At 32.5% G+C, this 23,667-nt stretch overlaps 2 protein-coding genes and 1 long non-coding RNA gene across 3 annotated transcripts; 1 reads left to right on the forward strand and 2 right to left on the reverse strand.

Moving 5' to 3' along the window:
- Positions 1–65: 65 nt before the first annotated feature.
- LOC123918508 (transcription factor MYB59-like) lies at positions 66–2,194 on the reverse strand. The gene is made up of 3 exons (XM_045970579.1): positions 1,908–2,194; positions 1,691–1,820; positions 66–1,035 (listed from the first exon to the last, which is right to left on the reverse strand). The coding sequence occupies exons 2-3, from the start codon at positions 1,744–1,746 to the stop codon at positions 525–527; spliced, it is 567 nt and encodes a 188-aa protein (XP_045826535.1). The 5' UTR covers positions 1,747–1,820; positions 1,908–2,194; the 3' UTR covers positions 66–524.
- A 3,399-nt stretch (positions 2,195–5,593) lies between these two features.
- LOC123918510 (thioredoxin H2-like) lies at positions 5,594–6,427 on the forward strand. The gene is made up of 3 exons (XM_045970580.1): positions 5,594–5,754; positions 5,858–5,980; positions 6,095–6,427. The coding sequence occupies exons 1-3, from the start codon at positions 5,635–5,637 to the stop codon at positions 6,224–6,226; spliced, it is 375 nt and encodes a 124-aa protein (XP_045826536.1). The 5' UTR covers positions 5,594–5,634; the 3' UTR covers positions 6,227–6,427.
- A 4,490-nt stretch (positions 6,428–10,917) lies between these two features.
- Positions 10,918–11,244, reverse strand: LOC123918511. The gene is made up of 2 exons (XR_006812819.1): positions 11,138–11,244; positions 10,918–11,036 (listed from the first exon to the last, which is right to left on the reverse strand). It is a non-coding gene; the product is annotated as an uncharacterized LOC123918511 (long non-coding RNA).
- Positions 11,245–23,667: the final 12,423 nt, after the last annotated feature.

The following is a 23,667-nucleotide window of genomic DNA, read 5'->3' on the forward strand; positions in this document are numbered from 1 at the left end:
TGGCTGCTAATTAAAAATGAAATTAAGTGCTATATTGATAGGTATCCAAATCAGATTGAAACAAATTCGAACAAAGTGTTTGATATTTTACATTAAGATAAAACATGCCATTTCCACATTGGAACATTTCTTCAAAGTAAAAGCACAAACATTGATATTGATCATATAGAGTAAAATTACTTAGATTTGATTACAGCCGTGTCACACTATGCAGAATCATGCTTAAAAGAGACATAAACAAAAAGAGTTTAAATTTTTAAACAATCCATCGATTTAGATCGGACCGTCCATATTGAAATATGCTTTTACTTTTACTGTGTCTTTTGGTTCTAAAGAACCTAGCGGCGAAACTCATACACATAAAAGGCTGAGAAGTGAAGAATTGCACATTCGAACTCGCGTCCCAGCATATCCAATGTCTCTGCAGTCGCTATAAGTTACATGACACTATTCTATACATGTTAATTAGGCTATCTTATGATGGCACACATATGAACAAAATATTGAAGAAAGAATAATCATGATTATCCAGTTAGAAATGTATTCCCTTGTTGATCATAGAAGGAAAAATACTGGTCACCAATAGGAGGGAATAACATCTTGCTTTCTTCTTCATCCATCACCCACAATGGATCCAAATTAGAATAATCCCATGATGATGTAGAAGGCATTATAGGACCAGAAAAGTTGCAATTTTCTTCACTATGTCCATCATTAACAGGTTGAAAAATATTAATGTCATCTTCTGACATAGCAATATCTTTCCAAATATCATCCATTGAGTACCCCTCAACAATTTCTTGGACTTGGTAATTTTCTTCACCAACCTCTTGGTAAGAAGCATGTGAATCCACAGCATGATTATTGTTTGAGAAAAGTGATGATTGACAACTTGAAGATTGATCAGGTGATGAAATTGTTGAAGGTGTTGCATGTTTTTTCTCTTGTGCTCTCACCTTCCTCATGTGTGTTCTCCAATAATTCTTAATCTCGTTATCTGTTCTTCCCGGTAATTTTCTCGCAATTCTTGACCATCTGCAATTGATATCATCACGTTATCACATATATAGCCATGTCAATGAAAATTTGAGTAACCAAAGAAATTCAAAACCAATTCTATCCAAGATTTTTTATAAACATAAAAAGTATGCAACCGTGAACTGGACCGCAACATCACAAATTTTATTCTCTATAACTCAAGGCCATAACACAATCACAATCATCAATACACAACCCATTTGAGCAATTACTTGAATCCTCTAGCAATATGCATGATGCAACAATTGTAACAACTATTAGATTCAGAGAAATACAAAATTTCAATAAATTTAATAGGTCTTACCACTGCAGCATCGTGCATATTGTACCCGTAGAGGATCCAATTTCTTTCACCAAATCTTTCATATAGGTGTAATATATACGGTGCTGCAGCGATAGAAACTATTAGATTTCGAGACATAAAATTGCTCTCTCAAAATCTAACAATTTTTACCACTGCAACACACCATACTGCAACCGTAGAGGATTCAACCCAAATTCTTTTACCGCAAATCACTAATATTTTACAATTGCATCACGACTGCAATTTAAAACATGACTTAAAAGGGTAAAAAGGACACACAAAAAATGAATAAAAAGACATGAAAATTATGAGTCAACATCTGCAAAAAATCATTGTTAAGTCTCAAACCTATTTCCCCATTTAGAATGATACTCCATAACAAGTCTTTCTTCTTGAGGTGTCATCTTGCCACGTTTGAGATCAGGATGAAGATAATTAACCCAACGTAACCTGCAACTTTTACCTGATCTACTCAAACCTACAACAAAGTGTGAGAAACAGAAACACCATGGTTAAAGGAATTAATGAATCTTTTATAATTCATCATGCCCTTATAAGCATATACCTATTTATTACTCTCTCCCGCCACCTTCCAAACCTGAAACCTTTGCTATAAAATCCCATCTACGGTCACCAAATAAACCAACAAAATATGCTAATTTATAATCCTCTTGTTCTGTCCATGGACCTTTTCTGCTTATTATTTCTTGTTCAACCATTTTTTATGTGTGGAATCTTAATCAGAGTTTTTGTGTTTAGGAAAGAGGATTTTTAATAAGGCTTGAGTTGAGTGTACCTGTGCATACACTTGGACAGTATTTATATGTGTTCTGTTCTGTTACAAACACATAATATCTATGTTTTATTTTGATAAAATAATAAGAAATTAAAAAGGTCAGGCTCTAAAGAATATCACATGTTAATGATTTTAAAAGTAGAAATATCTTGTTAAAAACAAAATGTCTTTGCATAGCTAATTTTAGCTACACTTTAAATTTTTTTAATGTTCATTTTCTCGAGTCTCTGTCTAGTGAGCTTCAGAGTCTTCTTTTTGACCATGTCTTCAGGCTTGCATGTCTTTTTGATGTTTGTCCTGGTGCTTTTAGTCACCTGCTACTAGCTGAAGTCTGGGGTATAACTATCCCCTTAATTCTGTTGTAGTTTCTTTTTCAGACTTATTCCCTCTTTTATAATAAAAAAAACTTTGTAGTTTCATTTCTTTTAGGCTTCGCCCCTCTTTTATACAAAAAAAAAAAAAAGATGAAACTTTTTAAAATTGAATGTAAGATTTTAAGAGATATGTTTTTAAAATGATTTTTTCTTTTTGAGTTTGTAGATGGAATGATAAATATTACATAAAATTTATAAACACAATGAGAAATTTTGAATTAAAACCCAAACAATACGGATATCCCATCTAAAATTTTGGACCAATTAAACTAAGAAATCTTGACACATGTCCCAAGACAAAAGAATGTTAACATTCGTCTAAGAAAAAAATCTTAAACTATTTTTTTTTTCAAGACAAAATGATCGCGCAATGTAGTGAACTCCATCAAAGGTCATCATCAGTATCCGGCTTACTGGACCACATAATCTTGTTCAGAGGTCAGTTCTGACATCAAACGATTACAACCCCTCCCGATCGCAGTTGTGAAAAATCGAATTATAATTCTTCCTGCCAAAGTTCAGCTTCAATCACCACTATATTAACTAACTATCAATTAAAATACTCACAATCTCATAAACTTTTTTTTTTTTGATAATCACAATCTCATAAACTTATTTAAGAAAGAAATATACACAATTATAGAGAGGAAATTAGTGGTTTATTAGTAGAATAATATGTGTCAAGAAAAAAAAAATAGTTGTATTATAAGTAAATTTGCATATCTACCGTTCATGGGGTGCACGCATGGCATGATCACTCATCATTTGATATTCGCATTTCAGGGATGATGACGTCAGGTGTTACAAAATAATTATATTTAGTGGAATGGAATAGTACCCATCACACTAGCTCCATATAGTACAGTATTATTCTGGATTTATTACTCAATTTGGCACATATAGACAGAATTTCTTTGTTATTCTTTCTTTTCTTTGGGCCATGATATATGTTTGTCGAGTTTGTTTATGTTTGATTATTATGGTGTCAAAAATAAATTCATTTAAAAGTAAATTGAATGTAAAATAATTTATATTTTGATATATTTATTTATGTAAAAGTGAGTTAAATAAAAAAAGTTAGTATAAGAGTTATATTTATAGTTAAAAACTATAAATGAAATTAATTCTACTTGAGAGCAATCAAATATGTTAAAGTCAATTTTTATACTCCAAAGGTAAAACAAAACATACGCTTAATCAAATGGTATATCATTTGGGAATTAGAAGTGTTTAGTTTTAGGTGTTTGTGGTAACTTAAGTTACTGGTACTAAGCAAGTTAGTAGAACTTAAGACAATAGAAAATGTTGAAATTTTTTCTAACTAAAAAAATTAACATTTTCTAGCTAGTCGTATTGTGTTCAACTAACTTACTTATACTAATAATTTCTACATTTTCTATCGTGTAGAACTTATTCTCTGATTGCATGTTATAGTTCACTAACTGAATTGTATCATAATAGAGTTTTGGATCCTCCTTGAACATTAATTATTTCCATGCATGTAGTAACAGTAGTATTAGCTAATATAGTGATAAATGACTAATGTAAAAATATAAATGCAAAAGTGTGACATTAAATTGTTAGATAATACTCGTTTGGGATTATATCATAGAGCCTTTTTTGTTATAATTGGGCTTAAGATAGTTTAATTTTTATGTTAACTATATATATCGTAAGAGTAACTATTGTATTAGTATGTTTTTGCTTATTCTGATGGAAACTTTAGCCTCCTTTTATTTTCTATTCTAATTCTAATGAAAAACCTATAAACAAATATTAAAATTTATACTAGCGTTTTGACTCGGTTTTGAAGAGTATTTTTATTTTTTATTTTCTTTTAATGACAAATATAATATTATATATATGAAAAGGACAAGAAAAAGTCCATAGTATAAATGGGTACCGGAAATACACACAACTAGAAATTTAACATCCAAACAAAAAACATATACAGCTAAAAAAAAATAAGAATGCCAAAAATACACCAGGAAAAAAAAAACAAAAACAGATACACCAACTTCTAAAAACAAAGCGCATCCCATCACCTTAACCACGAGAAGACCAAACTCTCCTCAAAGGGAAGAAAGGATCAGGATCAACCATTGAGGCAAAATAAAAAATAATAATAATCTAATCCAATCTAAGTGAAGAAAATTTAAAAATAATTAATAATGATTATTTTTGTGCCTCTCTTGGTAGAATCGATTTGTTGATTCCTTAATCTTAATTTTTTTCATTAATTACCCTAGATTCTCTCGTTTCCATATAAAGATCATTTCCCTCACGAGTACACTTACCTACTCCACCAAATACAAATACACCTCCATGAAATTTAGCAATGTTATTGATCAATTTTATAACGAGTACAGTTTTATCCACCCAAACTTCCCCGAAAAATCCTAATTTTAATTGGATTCGATTCGGATATCAACATCTATATATATCTACCGTATGCTTCTTTTAACCAAATATAGCCAAGATTGTTTATTAAATGATTTTAATTTTTTTAAATCAACTACTATATCATTTGTAAGCTGGTGGTGGATGAGAAATTGTTTTGGTGGATGAGAATTTTTTAGAAAATTATAGAAAACAAATCTAAAAGAATGAATGGTAGAAACTGACTGATGCAAGCAACTTGATCTTGTCTTACTCTTCTGGTCGATTATTGCACTCCTTGACTTTGGTAAGGATCAGGAGGCCCAAATTTGTAGAAAGTGAAAGTTGCTTAACCGTGGTCCTCCATACCAAGTTCAGCGTCAATCACCAATAAACCAACTAACGATTAGTACTGAATATCTAATTTAGCTTTTATATTTTTATCCCATGGCACGTGCGAGCATACTAATTCTTGGAAGCAGATTTCCTGCTGTAATATTCCACAAAGTTTTCACGCAGTTTTAATTGTGGACCGTCCGATCTGTTATGTATGGTTGTGATTATTTTGATGGATTTTATAGCTGATTTGATCAGATCCGTCCGATCAAGAAGCAATGGCTGAGATTGAAACTGCGTGAAACTGTGTGATTTTATTACTGTAGCAAATCCGGATCCCTAATTCTTTATATGTAGAAATAGTATCTTGCATTTTTTGTAATTAGAGTGACACACAAAGAAAAAAAATGGGAGGATGGTTCTCTTCCCAACCACTTACTGAATCTGAAAATTCTCGTGTTAAGATAATCCACTCATTAGCAAGATGGCAACTCGATTTCAATGAATTCAAAGAATCTCAAACCCTTGTAAACCATGCATGCATAATTATTAATCTCTCTCTAGAATCATCTCATCATTAATTTTATTTTTCTCTCTTAATTTATTCTTTTGATTTTCTCTTTTTTGAAGGTTGTGATTGATTTCAGTGCTACGTGGTGTGGACCTTGTAGATTTATGGAACCTATTTTGGACGCCATGTCTAATGAGTACACTGATGTTGAATTCATCAAGATTGATGTTGACGAATTATCTGTAAAATTATTATTATTACTAGCTAATTTATTTAATTTCTGAAAATATTTTGCTTTCATTTTTTATTTTTATTTTTGTTTAATTTTTTTTTTTTTGTGTGTGGGAATATTATAGGATGTGGCGAAGGATTTGAATGTGCAGGCTATGCCGACGTTTGTGCTTTTGAAGAAAGGGAAAGAGGTTGATAGGGTTATTGGAGCTAAGAAAGATGAACTTCAAAACAAGATTAGAGAGCATAGAGCTTAATTATGTATTTATGATAAAGTAAAAACTGAGTATGATGATGATGATGATGATGATGATGATGATGAATAATTTGTTGGGTCAATAGTGTTTAATTGCTATGGCCTATGGGTGTAAAATATGAGAACTTTACCCAATTAGGACCACGCTGAACTTGTAGAAACTTTTAAAAACAATTTAGCTTATTATATTTATTTAAAGAAAGGGAGAATTTACGTTTTGATTAGGAAAAAAACAGTTTTCTATGACCGTGAGTGAAACACAAGAATAAATTGCACGCAGTTACGCTGCTGTAATAAATTTTGCCCGTCTATTCTAAAATTAACGGTAGGAATTGTTTAGTATTGATTTTATGAAGATGGAATATAAATTGACTGATTGCAAATGGATGTTTGAGATCTAATATTGTGTGTAACTTTGAAATTTTGCTACAACAAGATATCCTAGTTGCGAAACACGATTGTTGCCATTTTTTAATAGTGATCTGCCATAGCATCACCTCGTTGATGCCTTTTACCCAACCTTTCTCAACCACCTTGACAGACCACTGCTTTGAACTCAAGACAACACGACAAGATGGCATGGCAAACGAGACCACACGACCTCAATACATGTGCGGCGACGAGACGTTGCGTGGAGAGGGATAATGGAATGTTGTGGTTGATAGACAAAAAGATGCTGGGGATGGCAATGGGTAGAGTATGGGTAGAGTACTATAGTACACATCCCCATACCCGCGGATTGAAAAAATCCCCGTATCCATCCCTATACCCGCGTGGGTAATAACTTTTGCCCCCGTCCCCATACCCTATGGGTATCCCCGTTACCCGCATTTTTACTAAAAATAAATTGATCAATTATAAAATATCATATAATTTTAATAGAATTAAAAAAATTTCAATGATTTTAATATTAACTAATGAAAATTATAAACAAAATTATTACTAACCTTATGTTAAAGTTCATATTTATGTTAAATATTCACATTATTTTTATGTTATAAATAAACATTTTTATTAAAAATATGTAATAGTTTAGTAGAGTTGTATTGTTTTAAATTGATTTACATATATTATAATATAATAATATAAATAAAAATATATTATGCGGGTATGGGGCGGGGTGGGTACTAAGGTACCCGTACCTCACCCATACCCGTTCATTTTTGCGGGTAATTACCCATACCCGTGCCCGTACCCAAAATGCGGGTTTTTACCCTACCTGTTGTGAGTAATTTTTGCGGGTACCCTCTGGGTATGGGTCAAATTGTCATCCCTAGATGTAACAGAGATGATAAGGAGAGAAGTACGAGAAGGACAATGAAGACACACGGCGAGACCGTAGGGTTGTTGAGATCACAAGCAAGGGTTATATTTCTTGATATTTTGCACGGTCAATGTATTTTTATTATAGGGTCGTGATATCATGTTCCCTAAGCTTGTTAAGAATATTTTAAATAGTAATTACTTCTCGAATAAGTGTCTCCCTAAGGGCACACACAAATAATATAGTACCACATCTCTGTTGGAGATTTTCCAAAATATATTTGAAAGGTTGCGATGGTTAATTTGAAATTCAAATTTACATTTTTGAAAACTTTTCAAGGGTTGTGTCCCTTCATAATTTGACATAAGTTTCTCTATAAATAGAGACACTTATGAAGCCGAAAACACGTCAGAAAATCATGTTTCCATGAGTAAGAAATTATGCCTATAATATCTAAATCATTTCTTTATTTCTTTAGTGCACGAGAGTATTTGAGGAAACTTTATTATGTAAAATATCATTGATTGATATGCTTGACTTGTATGTGCAATCCATGTTAATGTTTTCAAAGTATCCTGAAGGGATTCGCCGGTTAACCCTTTTGCATCCAGTTTACATAAACTGGTGGGGGCGAATCGAACCTAAAGTTTAATGTGATACACACGCTTTGAAATTTGTGTAATGTTCATCATGTCGTTTATCATCTTCTTCTTGTTCAAGTCATTTGTAGCAGACCCTAACAAATGTTCTAACAATCTCAACCGTTCCTTTCTTTTTTGCCACATGTTACCTATCTATTCAATAAAAAGGGATAAATTAAGCTAATGGAAATAGAACAAAACTGCTCTCCAATCGATTATCTATAATACACTAGGAAGTGACTAATGGCGCATGTTAGTTTTTCCCTTCATTAAACTCTTAAAATTTTCACCATTTTTTGTTAAAAAAAATCACAATATGGATAAAATTTATTTGATGGTAATAGGTCACTTAATTGTACTCCTACCAAAATGAGTTTATCAACCACATCTGACCGTAGAAGTAGAACCCCTTCTGCTTATCTCAACCTGAATATCTAATATCATAAAAATCAAACTTTTTTACCATAATAGAATAAGATCACAGTATCCCACTATAATAATTTTATGCTTTTCTTATTCCTCTAGAAAAGATCCGAAATTGGTCTCATTCTAATATAACTCATGGTGGGGTGGAAATTACACTAACTAAGGAGACACCCTATGAATTCTAATTGGATATATAATTCAGGTCTGCTTCGGTGTAATTCAACAATACTACTAATGTCAAATTGAAGAATGTTTATTCAAAGATTAGAAATTATATCTTGATAAGTACATTATTCTAAGTGGGATATGTCATCCTTTGCATGCCGTTAAACTAACACCACTCAATGCATTTTGTGGTGGGGTTTCTTTTCTGAAACAAAAAACAATTTGTCACTTTCAATTCATTATCTTCTATTTTACAAAATAATTTAATTATTTTCCATCAACAAAATTTATTGTAATATCCTCCACATCTTTAAGTGGTGCTATATGTTACAACAATATTTTGATATAATTAAAAAAAAAATGCAACTTTTACAAAATTCGTAATGATAAATTATGTATTATAAAGTCTAACGTAAATCGTTGGTGTTTATAAAACAAACAAATTCAAGTGTTGAAATTGTTTACATTTATTTTGAATTGTAGACCATCCAACCCCTTAAGCTTAACCATGAATTTGAACAAAAATCATTTGGAATAATTGAACAACTTGTAGCATGATTGGAAATGACCAGTGACGATTGTGGCTGTTATCGTTAGATATTGACATGGTTTATATATATAATTCAAAGAGCAGCCAAAGATAGGGTAGTAGTGACGTGGATGGCACCATTTTGTGGGTAGACCACTTAATTTTATCTCTTTGGGTGTCTCTCACCGGCTAAGACATTAAATTTCTTCTTTTTACACCTCTTAAAATTATAGTTTTACACGCGCTCTTTAAAATTATTAAATATTTTACTTGTTATACTTAAGTATGTTAATAGTTTTTGTTCTGGACTGGGCTGACCCAAATACACTCCTGCTCGGATTATGGGGCACGGCCCAATAAGATATGGCCTTCTCGTCCACGTCAGCACATGACGTGGCCTCCTCGACACGTCATCTAAGCATGACTAACGCGTGCTTATCTGCTCGCTACCACGACGTTTCACATGAGTCTATCCATTATCCCCGTATAGTGGAACAACTCACCGGATAGGAGCACATAACCGCTCTCCCCATGATCTAAGGGCAAATCCTGGCAGTCGAGTTTATTGGGCCTGCTTGGCACGACCCATTAAGCCAACATTTGGCCCAGCGCTGGGAGCAACTATATGAGCTCTAGTATTCAATTCTCTACATTCTCTCTCTTCTTGGTATCTATCATTCTCTTGCTGACTTAAGCATCGGAGTGTCTGCAAGTACAACCCCCCTCCGGTGGACGGATTGCTACTCAACAGACGGTCGCTGGCCATCACACCTACTCTGATCAACAGGTTAGATTAGTTTTCTTCCTAATGTTTACTATTTTATATATCCATTATCTAACTTGTGATAGGGTAAAATTAGTTAGGAGTTCAAATATGTGCTTATAAAATCATGAGGCGCGAAAAGAAATACATAAAACATTAGCAAGATAATAAATAAACAGCACAGCTATTCGGTACGAAAAAAGTCAAAAAACGAAATGCAAGAAAGAATGTGCTGCACATGTGTTGTCCCCACATAAATCATGGTTTGGCCGAAATCAGAGTCGGCAGTGGCTCATAAATTACACTTCGCGTATTTCGTTGGTTTGACTTTTCGTATTAATTATCATTTTCCATAAATAAAAGGGGTTCAATCTGCTACTACTCTTCTTCTTATTATTATTAAAATAGTCCATTTGCTCTTTTTTTATTATTATTATTATTTAAGTTTACCTTGATTTTTAAATAGATAATAAATATAGAAGGAGAATAAATAATTAATTTACATAATAATATATTAAATTTATTTATGAAAAATGCTAAAGGGGCACTCTTTAAGCATTTTAAATGGTAAGTTTTTGTTAAAATTTTATGAAAAATGTATGAAGTCAACACATTGAAAATTAAAATATTTTATTTTTTGAATAAATTATTTATTTAAATAGAATGTTTAAAGAGTGATCTGTGACACTGTTTAGCAAAACCATTTATTTATTATACTGTTATAATTATGCACTGACATTGTTGTTGGCTTTGTCAATTGTCATATCTTCTATGAGCAAACAAAGGTGAGAATTCTTGCAAAAATTGAAAAGTTAACGTCTTGGTGAAACATAAATCAAATTTTAAAATAAATTATAAAAGTACAAATAGTTAGGTGTACAAATAAAATTATACACTTTTGAAGTAAAATAATTATTTTTAATCTTCATTCATCTCTCCAATACACACAAAAACCGTCAACACATTCAATAAAATAATATAACTCATCTGGACAATCAGCTTCGATTTTGCAAGGAATGGAACCTGCATTGAAAATCAAGAAGAAAAAAAAAAGGAATGTTAGTAAAAGGTGACTTAATATTTTGTATAAGATAAATTTAAAAATTATGTGAAAAATGACATACTTCTACTAGTTACAAGAAGAAATAAAGAAAGAAAGATGACAACAAAATATACAAACATGAGAATTTGAGTCATATTTTTTCTCCTTAACATGAAATTGCTAAATTTCTTATCACAATATATATAAGTAAAAAAAGTTATGCTTTGTTAATTTCAATTAAACAGATTTTAACCTTTAAGAGTTGCAAGAACCAATTATAACTTTAAGAGTTGCAAAACCAATTATACAAATGAAATTAATGTTAAATCTCTCGAATCAATATGTTGTGTGTATTCTCCTTTGCATTATTTTTTTATTAAACTTCATTACATTTTTTATTTATTTACATTTTAACCTTTCGTAATAGATAAGGGAAATCCCAACTGAAAAATAACAGTAGTAAATGTTAAAAATACTACCTCTGTCCCTAAATAGAATTTGAGAAAAAAACGGAGATTAAGAAAATTAATTGTTCTATTAAATTTGTTGATAATTGGTACTGCTTTTACAATTTTATCCTTTAAAAGAGAGAATGAATTAATATTTTTTAGTGTATTTATTGGAGGTTTGTAGAAAAATATGCATTATAATTAGGGCTATATGTTGGTAAAAACAATATTTAATGCTCTTGAAAATTTGAAAGGAATCTTATTAAAAGGACAAAGAAAATTTTCAAAAGAATATTATAATGGTCTTAAAATAACACACACATTGGTGACAATATATTTATTTATAAATTAAAAGTACGGATGACTTTTTTTACAACATTTTATATAATCGCTAATACATGTCTTTAATTTTATCCAAGAGGTTTGTCAAGAACTTGACTTTGTAATTTCATGAAACAAGATTCAAATCTCACTTGAGATAATTGTAAAATGGTCATTAATATTACCATTATTAATAATAATTTTCTTTCTGGAATTTTTAGAAAAGCTAATACATTCGAGATTTGTATGAAAATTGTATGAGTTGAACAAATGTTATGTTATCTCACATAAGGATAACACAATCAGCGCGTCTTAGACTACTTCACAGTTTGTTATTTTGTAAATTTTATTCGAGTTGATTATGAAAGAAATCAGTTGAGATTTTTTGTGGCTATATTTACATCAATATTGAGAATCGATAAGTTTATTGATCTCTATTTTATAACAGTATTTAGCCTAGATACACAAAGCATTTTTATTCCTTTAAAGTCCACCATCTTATTTTCACACACAACGACACACAACTGGATGTTTTAAAATGAGAGATAAGAATGTTAAATAGCAGAGATCATATTAAATAAATGGTTCAAATTATATTTTAATTTTAAAACACTCATGAGACCATCCTTTCTTCATCGTGTCTTTCGATTCTTCTGTGACAAAGTTGAACACCATTGTGTATATTTTAAGAAAAATGCTTATATATACGAGTCAGAGAAACAAGAAAGGCAAGAAACAAATCTCCACCACTCATTACAACCACCACACCATATTTTCCGTAAAAAAGGGAGTTTAACACATTAACAAGTGTTATTCTTGTCTTTCGTTTGTAAAATCTTTCGTACCATATAGCATACCCCAATTATTTTAATTATTATTTTTCTTTTTATTAGTATGATATATTACATTAACCCATTACATATTGATTTTAATTTTTTTTTATGTAGCTATTTTATAATTACTTCAAATCTATGGTCACATGGTGCATATGAAAACTGGACTGTCATAAACGCTAGTGAACAATCCCAAAATTTGTATTGTTAGGATATCTAGAAATATGTTTTAATTTCTTATTGTTGAATGTGTTAATTCTCTATATTATTGGAGTATTTATACTAGCAAAAATGATTGTAGTGTTTTACTATTTTGATCATAGTATAGCATCTTACTTTTTTCTAGATTCATTGTTGCTGAATTGTATTAAATCTAGCAATATAATTAATTGTTTATTTAATTTTTTTTAACAGTTCTACATAAAACATATTTTTTATATTAATGTATTCTTTATTTAAAAAGCAAATAAAATCGAACCAACCGAACCGAAGTAAACCGCATAAAATTGGATTGGATGGATTTTTTTATAGTCATCCAAAAATCGAACCAAACCACATGTTATTTTCACTTTAGATCAGATAACTTTTTGCCTCATAACCGATCTAAACCGAACCGAGAGCACCCCTAATTAAGGTGAGTGCAAAGCTTTTTTTTATTAAGGTGTGTGTACCCTTGTCTTGTGTAAATGTCCTTGTTGAGTCCGTTGGGAAAAAATGGCATATGTATTTTTTAATGGGTCATAAGATCCTAAACATGGAATTTTTCTCTTCCTCCCCCATCTTTCTCTTATTCCCCACCCCAAAATTTTATTTTCCCCCTGAGAATAAAGTTCGAAATCTAATTCCAAACTAAAAAAAATTCAAAAAAGTTCGGATTCTAAAATTCAAATTTTTTTTAGTTCGGAACGTAGATTCCGAACTTTTTTTTTAGGGGCAAAACAGAATTTTGGAAGGGATAAGAGAAAGATAGGGTTAAGAAGAGAAAAATCCCTAAACATATTGAGATAAGGGTTCACTGTCAATGCAATTTGTACGACGAATACTTTTTGAAAAAAAAATTATACCCCAACATTTATACACCTTTACCCCTACAAACCATTTTTTTTTTCAATTTTACCCTTTATCATTTTATTTCATCCCACCAAAATCTTTTGGTATCCAAAAAATTATCATATTCAATAAACTCTCAGAAGTTTTCCGGTAACCAAAAGTGTAAACCGGAACACTTTAAAAGTGTTTGCCGGTAATTATACCAATCACATAACTAAGACCATTAACACACCAGATCAACAGAAATGTTTTCCGGTAATGCACTCAACCATGGCTAAACTGCATAATTTTTTAAACTTAAAATTCAAAACTGAGTCATGGTAAAGAGTGGAGAACTAAGAATTTTTTGAATTAAATAGTTTGTTTGTATTGATTTGTTTGATTTCCACCGATTCATGAATTGAATAGCATCATGTGCAATACCAACAAATTAAGGGACAAATTTTGCAGAATAATCAACTGCAATATCAAACCCAGAATGTTAAGAAGTCTCACATCGATTGAGAGATGGCCTGACTAAGTGTTTATAAACTAGAGGCAATCCTCACCTTACAAGCCGGTTTTGTAAGGATGAGTTAGGCCCAATACTCATTTCTAAGATGGTATCAGAGCCTCTCCAAGATCCGTTGGGCCACCCGATATCGGGCCACCTACCATTTATATCCGCGTATCAAGCCCAATAGCGCTGGACGCGAGGGGGTGTGTTAAGAAGTCTCACATCGGTTGAGAGATGGCCTGACTAAGTGTTTATAAACTAGAGGCAATCCTCACCTTACAAGCCGGTTTTGTAAGGATGAGTTAGACCCAATACTCATTTCTAAGACAGAAGAAGAAAAAAGTGGAGACATCAACATAACCAATTAATCTGCCACTGTAAACTAATTGCACCTTTGTGAATATTCGCCGCTATTACAGAGCCGCGTGATCGTCGTAGCTGCGTTTTCTTCGCCGCATCTGCTAATAAATTCCTCTCTTCAACACTTGCACAAGGAATCAAACTCTACGAAAATTCACAAAATCAAAATCAAAATAGAGTTCAAATTGAAACTAAAATTGAAATTCTGAAACTGAATTTTAATTTTACTACCTTAGCGAGTCATTAGAATCGGTGGTTGATTCATGTGTGTTACCGTTGAGATCGAAATCCGGAACACTTTAATACAAACCGGAATACTTTAAAAAAGTGTTTCGGTAAAAACATAACGATTCCAAAAAAAATTGCATACCAGGTAAAATTAACATACCTAAAAAGAAAAAGCTTATCAGAACAGTGTTTGAAGGAGAATATATTTTAAAATACGTTGGGGTAAAAAAATAAATGTAGGGATAGAAAAAACAAATTCATATTTCTTTGATCCAGCCCATTAGTCGAGTGGGCTTCGGTTCTTTTTTTATTTGGTTGATAGTGGGCTTCAGTTCAGAACATTTATGAAAAAACTTTAGTAATATTATAGAAAGAGTTTAACTTACATTATTGAACGTAATTTATTACATGATTAGCGTTCGAACTACTACTAATCATTTAGTACTCCCTTAGTTGACTGTTGTGCACTATTCACATATGTTGTTTTGACTTTATTTTTCTATTAATAAACAAAAATAAATATTAGCATATAAGATGCTGTTTGATTCTTCTCGACGAGTATTTTCAAAATATCAAATTTTTATAATTTTTACTATTATACAATTAAAAATATTAATCGTCAAAGTTATGCATCGACATGCGTGAAACAGTCAACTATGTCAATCAAATTAGGATGAAGGGAATATCATTTTTAACACGTGAATTGCACCAGTAACTTATGATAACTACGTTCATCAAAACATGTGAGAATGTGAAATTATCAATCAATGAATGAATGAAAATTGGCATACTAGTTATTGGTGTGGTGTCGTTGACCTTGAGTCAAACAGGTGGGAACATAATGCATGGTGTGAAGACTGAAGAGGAATAGTTGTTGAGTTGTGAGTAGATTGCAAATTCTCATAAATGAGATTGGGCCATGCCATTGTCTTGTTTTTTTTTGTGGGATCTTCAGCAAATGCACATGCCATTCCATGACTTTGTTCATATTCATACAAGTTTAGATCCATCACTTGGACTATTGTGCCGATAAATTGGACCAACCGACCATTTTCTTTGTACACACCTCACCACAATATGTCTAATTTTTTTTAATTTTTTTTTTTTTGGTATAGTAATTTTTTTTAATTTTACTTGTATATGATAAGTGCATTTTTGGACTAGTTATGATTTTGCTAGTTTTGACCAAGGTTTTAAATTGCTAGCTCAATAATGCTATTGTGTATATATCTTCAACGACATCATATCATTGTGATCTTCAATCACATGTACAATTGTATCAAGCAATTATCAACATATTACTAATACAAATCTTTTCACCAAAAATTAAAATTTCAAACTCCAATATACTTTGAGGGTCTACTTGGGTTAACTGAACAACTTCATCAATAAGTTGTATCTTGCTTGTATAGAGGTGGAAATAAGTTAGGCCGAGCTAGGCTTTGCCAAGCCTGAGTATGGTCTGTCAAAAAATCGAAAGCCTGAGCTAGACATCCCCAAGTATCAAGACTAAGACGTGTAGACACTCTGCCTAACTAATTTCTAAATGATTAAGAAGCGAACACAACTCTTAGGTTTCAATACCAAAGAGCGCAGACACTCTTAAATCTCTAACGAGAAGATCCTAACTCTCAAATGATTTAACATCAACCCAAACTCAATGTCAATTCAAATATGCGCTAGTCGAAACATGTCACATTTATACTCTTGTGATATCGTGTGATCAGCCATTGAATTTGTTGCAAAGTAAAATAACAAATTTTCGTTAACATCGTTGATCATAAGCTAAAGCAAGTGAACTTGCCATGGCATTCACACGGTTAGTGAAAAACTGAAAATAAATTAATTATCCACTGGTGGATAGTACATTTAGAAATTTATTACTACTACTGTAGCTAGCATCACCATTGTGATTAGAATAACAACAAATTGGTATAGAAAATTCCAAGTAGTTGAGGACATGCTCTTTTTAAGAGCCACTAGGAATAGTCAACGTTTGCATCCCACACAAATTAACGCCATCTGGATGGTTAGCAACACGGGACCTACTGGAATTGAATAGTAAATCTGAAATGCTGACTTCCAAAGTACACATTAAATGCAAAAGAGTCAAAATTAGGTGTAAAGATTGTCCAAGTCTCATCAACGGTCAACCCACTCACTTCAAAAGGATTTTAAATTTTCGAAGAAAAGAAGAAGAAAGCAAAATAAAAGGACCTTTTCACTGCGAGCCCATCATGCAAAACTAATTGAGTGCAGATTGAACTGTGGGAGAGACAACTTTTTCTAAAAAAGATTAATTTGATAAACAGCGCCCCCTCGGCATTCTTTAACCATCTTAAATAGTAAGTTTTTGTTAAAATTTTATGGAAATGTGTGAAGTCAACGCCTCGAAAATTGAAATATTCCATTTTTTGAGTAAATTATTTCTTTAAATAGAATGCTTAAAGAGTGCCCCGGGGCACTGTTTAGCAAGACCATTTACAATTTTTTTAGTTGAATTTATTATAATTTTAAGTTCTAAATTGAGCTTTTATCTTCTTTTTTTTTTATAATATGATTTTTTTTTTAAGTTACTAGGTTTAGTCTAATGATGAGAAATTTGACTAGTATACATGAACAACCAAGATTTTGTAAAATTGAACGCTATGTTTCAGCTCCATTATACCAAAAAAAAATTGTTTTTGTTAAACTAGAACCGAAAATGTTGTTCTATTTTTTATGCCATCGCATAATACAATTTGATGTGTATGTTTGGTTAATGGTTCCGCTTTTAGATGGGCCAATACTATGTAAAATTGATTTTTGACATGGTTAATGGTTCCACTTAACGAGCTTATGTATTAGTAGTAGTTTTTTTACAACATAATTATATTTTTTAATATGTGTGTACAAAATTTAACCAACATTCTTTTTTAAATTTTAAATAGATGGAGTATATAAATGGCCAAGTTCCAGATTTGAAATTTTTGAGATAAAAATGGAATTGGCAGTAGTACTTTGATATCTTTTGGCTAGTAGAAGCATTTACTGTCCAATTGAAGTAGAATAGATATGGTACTGTAAATAAATCTCTTTAGTCAGACAGAGTTTGGTAAATGACTACCAGCTGGAAACAAGAGATTTTAATTTTTGAATTTACCCTTTGCCTTTTGGTACTGTACTTACCACTAGTGAAATGCAGAGAGCATAGCATAAATTATAATGGCGGGTTATTTACCTCACATTGCAAGCATAAGTTATAATCATGATGAGTAACACTAAAAAGTACTACAGGACAGGATTAGTAGGAAGAAAACAATGTTTATTACGACGACGTTCTGCTTTTTCTGGTTCTTCTAGTTCTATAATACTATGTGTAATCGAATGGTGCAATAATGCAATGTAACTAATAAACTAAAGAGAATTCTACTGTCAGTCATAGTCACAAGACTTCCAGTATACTGAAACATAAAACAGCCCTTACTTGTTTTTTAGCTCTTGTCTTTCGCATCCCCGTTTTGAATTTTCTCCCTCTCACATGACTATGTTGGGTTGGGACTTTCACATTATATTGGAGCAACTCACAATTGAACAATTGAGTCTAGATATTAATCTATAAGAATATTAATGTTGTGTTATTATTATTATTATTATTATAGTTTTCATTATAATAATAATTATATATATTTCAAAAGAAACACTATACATGTGTTGTTTTACATGGTCAAGTTGACCATGTTAATATATTTTCTGATGAGTAGGAACTGCTAATCTGATTCTTTGCCACAATTCTAGGAGACTACAACGTTCCAATTATGCTTGACCATGTATATATATATATACACATATCAGTGAGCATAAAAAAAATACAGAAAAATACTAATGCGTGAAACCAACTCTTAAAAACCAGTTTCATTATTTCTTTCCCTCACATATTGTGTCTCTGAGTTAAACATCAACCTGTTACAAATTCATTCTTGCCAGTTCTGTTACCTCATTGAGAAGGGTCTGTTAAATCCTGGGGGGTTTGCGCTTAACCGCGGATAAATCCTTGAGGACAGTGCGTTCAGCACGTCTCAGATCAAATATTGTTCTTCTTGTTTTCTATTCTTTCTTTGCAGGTTTGTTTCATAGACACAAGAAGCAGAGCCACAATAATCTTGCTTGCAGGTTCCTTATAACAACATCAGGAGCGTTGTAACATCGGCAGGTTCCTAATAACAACGCAGATTCGCCGCAACAAGGTAAATTAATCCAACAATCTCAAGGATTTAAAATGGCTGAAGAAACCAGCAACAACAACAACAACAACAACAATGGCGGCGCTTCAAATCAACAAGTCGTTCTCGTTCCAACCGTCAACTACGCAAAACAGTTTCCCGACGTTACAAAAATTGAAGAATTTGATGGTAAGAACTTCCGTAGGTGGAAGGAACGTGTACACTCCATCCTCGACATGTATGCAGTCACTAATGCCCTTACCGAGTCAAAACCGGCATCAACCGCAACAGAAAAAGTTACTGAACAATGGACACATGCAAACCGGGTATGTCGAAGCACAATATTGAGTACTCTATCTAATGATTTGTTTGATGTCTATTGTTCATATAAAGAAGCAAAGGAGATATGGGATTCAATGGCTACCAAGTATACTGCTGAAGATGCTGGAAAACAAAAATTTGTCATCGGTAATTATTATCGGTGGGAAATGGTCGAAGAGAAGGACATCAAGGCGCAAATTAATGAATATCACAATCTAGTGGAGGATTTGAAAACTGAAAACATCACTCTTCCAGATGCGTTTATTGCTGGGATCCTCATAGAAAAACTTCCGGAATCGTGGAAAGATTACAAGAATCAGCTCAAACACAAACAAAAGCAGTTACCTCTGGCTGACTTGATTACGCACATCATTATTGAGGATACCAACAGGAAAGAGAGCAAGGCTGCAAAGGTGAAAGCATTAGCTTCAAAAGCAAATCTGGTTCAGAACAAATCTCACCGTAAGTCTCAAAAATCAAGGTATGATCAAAAGTCTGAGAGTAAACCTGATCACAATAATCGTAATTATATTTCTGGTGTTTCTAACCCCACCTCCTTTAAGAAAAGAGAAAATTGTTATGTTTGCGGTAAGCCAAACCATCATGCAGCTATGTGTAGATATCGCAAGAGGAATGACAATCCTCCGAAGCCAAAGGCAAACCTGGCTAAAGGAGATGATGATGATGATGATATCATTGCTGCGGTCATTTCTCAAGCGAATATTGTGACCGATGTGAGTAAGTGGGTCATAGACTCCGGAGCTACCAGACATATCTGTGCTAGCAAAGATGCGTTCACCTCCTACACTGTTGTAGGGGAAGGAGAAGAACAAGTTTATCTTGGTGACTCTCGTACTGTGGCTGTTCAAGGAAAAGGAAAAGTCATGCTTAAGCTCACATCAGGAAAAACCTTGGCTTTGACTGAAGTGCTGCATGTGCCTGAAATTAGAACAAATTTAATTTCTGTGGCTCTATTGAGCAAGGGTGGGGTTAAAGTGTCATTTGAGTCTGACAAGATTGTAATGACAAAAAATAATGTTTTTGTGGGAAAAGGTTATTGTGATCAGGGTCTCTTTGTACTCAACATTTCTGAAGTTATTAATAATAATGTTTCTTCTTCTGCTTATTTGATTGACTCCTATGATATATGGCATGCTAGATTAGGACATATTAGTTCCTCCTATGTTATTAAATTGCATACTCTTGGTTTGATCACTTTAAAAAATAAGCAATTTGATAAATGTGATATTTGTTTGGAAGCAAAGTTAACTAAGAAGAAATGCAAACATGTGCAACGTGAAACTGAACCTCTTAGTTTAATTGTTGAGTATGGTTCATATATGCATCAGGAAGAGGGGGCGATAGCCCCCCGCGGTATGGTGCAGGGGTATTTACGACATTCTATTATTATTATATATACCGCTTGTAACACTGAAACCCTAATTCATTCTTTCATCTAATAGAAACGAGCTGTAGCGAATTCTGCAGCCGGAGACGTACCTAAGGGGAACTCCGTTATCAAACTTCTTGTGTTCTTATTGTTTGCAATTTCGTTATTATTACCTTCTGTTACTATTTGTGCACAACATTAATACATACTGATCTAGGAGATTTGAAACAAACTATGTCTAGAGGAGGCAATAAATATTATATAACATTCATAGATGATTTTTCTAGATTCACTAAAGTTTATTTGTTGAAACATAAAGATGAAGCATTTGATAAATTTCTTTTATACAAAGCTGAGGTAGAAAATCAATTGAGTAGAAAAATTAAAAGAGTTAGATCTGATAGAGGAGGAGAGTACATTTCTTTTAATGATTTTTGTGAGAAAGAAGGAATAATTCATGAAGTAACTCCCCCTTATTCTCCTGAATCAAATGGAGTAGCCGAAAGAAAAAATAGGACATTAAAAGAAATGATGAATGCTATGCTAGTTAGTTCCTATGCACCGAACAACCTTTGGGGGGAAGCTTTGTTAACCGCGTGTTTTGTTCAAAATAGAATTCCTCACAAGAAAACTGGAAAAACACCCTATGAGTTGTGGAAAGGTTATAAACCGAATCTAAAATATTTGAAAGTGTGGGGGTGCTTAGCTAAAGTGATGTTACCTGATCCTAAAAAGAGAAAAATAGGTTCTAAGACCTCTGATTGTTTATTTATTGGTTATGCTGAACATAGTTCTGCATATAGATTTCTTGTTCTCAAAAGTGATGTGCTTTCTTGTAACATTATTATTGAAACTAAAAATGCAGAATTTTTGGAAAATATTTTTCCTCTTAAAGATGAAAGTGTTGTTCAGCAACCTCCATTAGAAATTGCAAGTGAAAATTCATGTAATGATTTAAGAAGAAGTAAAAGACAAAGAAAAGAGACATCCTTCGGAAGTGACTTTTATACATATCTTGTTGATGATGAACCTAAAAATTTTTATGAAGCAATTTCTTCTTCTGATGCAAAATTTTGGAAAGAAGCTATTAAAATTGAAATGGATTCAATTACTAGAAACCATACTTGGATTTTATCTGACTTACCTAAAGGAGCAAAAGTCATTGGTTGCAAATGGATTTTTAAGAAAAAATATTTACCGGATGGTTCTATTGAAAAATATAAAGCTAGATTAGTAGCTAAAGGTTTTACCCAAAAACAAAATATTGATTATTTTGATACTTTTGCTCCGGTAACCAGAATTGCATCAATTCGTGTTTTAATAGCTCTTGCTTCTATTTATAAACTAGTTATTCATCAGATGGATGTTAAAACAGCCTTTTTAAATGGTGATTTAGAAGAAGAAATTTATATGTCACAACCCGAAGGATGTGTAGTTTCTGGCCAAGAAAATAAAGTGTGTAAACTTCTTAAATCATTATATGGTTTAAAACAAGCACCAAAGCAATGGCATGAGAAATTTAATCAAGTTTTGATTAGTGATGGTTTTTTATCTATTGAAGTTGATAAATGTGTATACACTAAATCTGTGAACAAAGAATGTGTCATTATATGCTTATATGTTGATGACATGCTTATCTTTGGTACTTGTAATGATATTGTGATTAGAACCAAGTCCTTTCTTGCTTCTAAATTTGATATGAAAGATATGGGAGAGGCAAGTGTAATTTTGGGAGTTAAAATCATAAGGAAGGATGATAGTATAATACTATCTCAAGAACATTATGTTGAGAAACTTCTTAAAAAGTTTAATTATTATGATTGTAAGTCACTAAGTACCCCTTATGATGTTAACTCTCAATTAAAAAAGAATAGAGGTGATCCTGTAAATCAAACTCAATATGCCCAAATTTTAGGGAGCTTACTGCATTTGATGAATTTCTCGCGACCCGACATTGCATATGCAGTAGGTAGATTGAGTAGATATACACACTGTCCTGATCAGGATCACTGGGAGGCACTTGCTAGAGTTTTGAAATATTTGAGAGGTACCATGAATTATGGTATAAAGTATAGTGGATTTCCCGCTGTATTAGAAGGATACAGTGATGCTAACTGGATCTCTGATTCAGATGAGACAAAATCTACTAGTGGTTATGTATTTACACTCGGTGGAGGTGCTATTGCATGGAGATCAGTCAAACAATCTATAATTGCTAGATCAACTATGGAATCAGAGTTTATTGCTCTGGAATTGGCTGGTAGTGAGGCTGAGTGGTTAAGAAACCTATTAGCTAGTATTCCTTTAGGAATAACACCAACTCCATCGGTGTCAATGCATTGTGATTGTCAATCAGCAATAGCCGTTGCAAAGAACAAATCGTTCAACGGTAAAAATAGACATATTCAATTGAGACATAATGTAGTAAAACAGCTGTTAAAGGATGGAATAATATCGATCGATTATGTGAAGTCAGAAGTGAACTTAGCTGATCCTCTGACAAAGCCCCTTGGGAGGAAAATTATTTGTGACACATCGAGGGGAATGAGACTTGAGCCAATTGAAATCAACAAGTGATAGGAACCCAACCTTTGTGATTGGAGATCCCATGAATAAGGTTCATATGGGTAAGAACAAGTTACTTGTTAGACCTGCTAGCACCAAAAATTAATTAACTAATTTTTGTTTTGGTCCTTTTCCTATGGTGTGAATGAGAAAGTGCTAGATACTGCATTATTGAGAGGATAAGCTGACATAGCTTTTAATGATTTTCATAGCCCTTATGGGTGGTGTATGATTTGCAGCATATACTTGATGAAATCACCTATATGAGTGTCAAGTGGGGCCGCTTGTATGAGATCTTGGCGAAATCTCTAGAGCACTCATGAATAAAACCAGGCACGCGCACGGCCTATTCGCGCAACACAGCGGCAACAGCAAGAACTGTGGGGGTGTAATGCGA

This window comes from Trifolium pratense, linkage group LG3 (genome assembly GCF_020283565.1).
Source record: "Trifolium pratense cultivar HEN17-A07 linkage group LG3, ARS_RC_1.1, whole genome shotgun sequence".
Classification (NCBI taxonomy): Eukaryota; Viridiplantae; Streptophyta; class Magnoliopsida; order Fabales; family Fabaceae; genus Trifolium; species Trifolium pratense.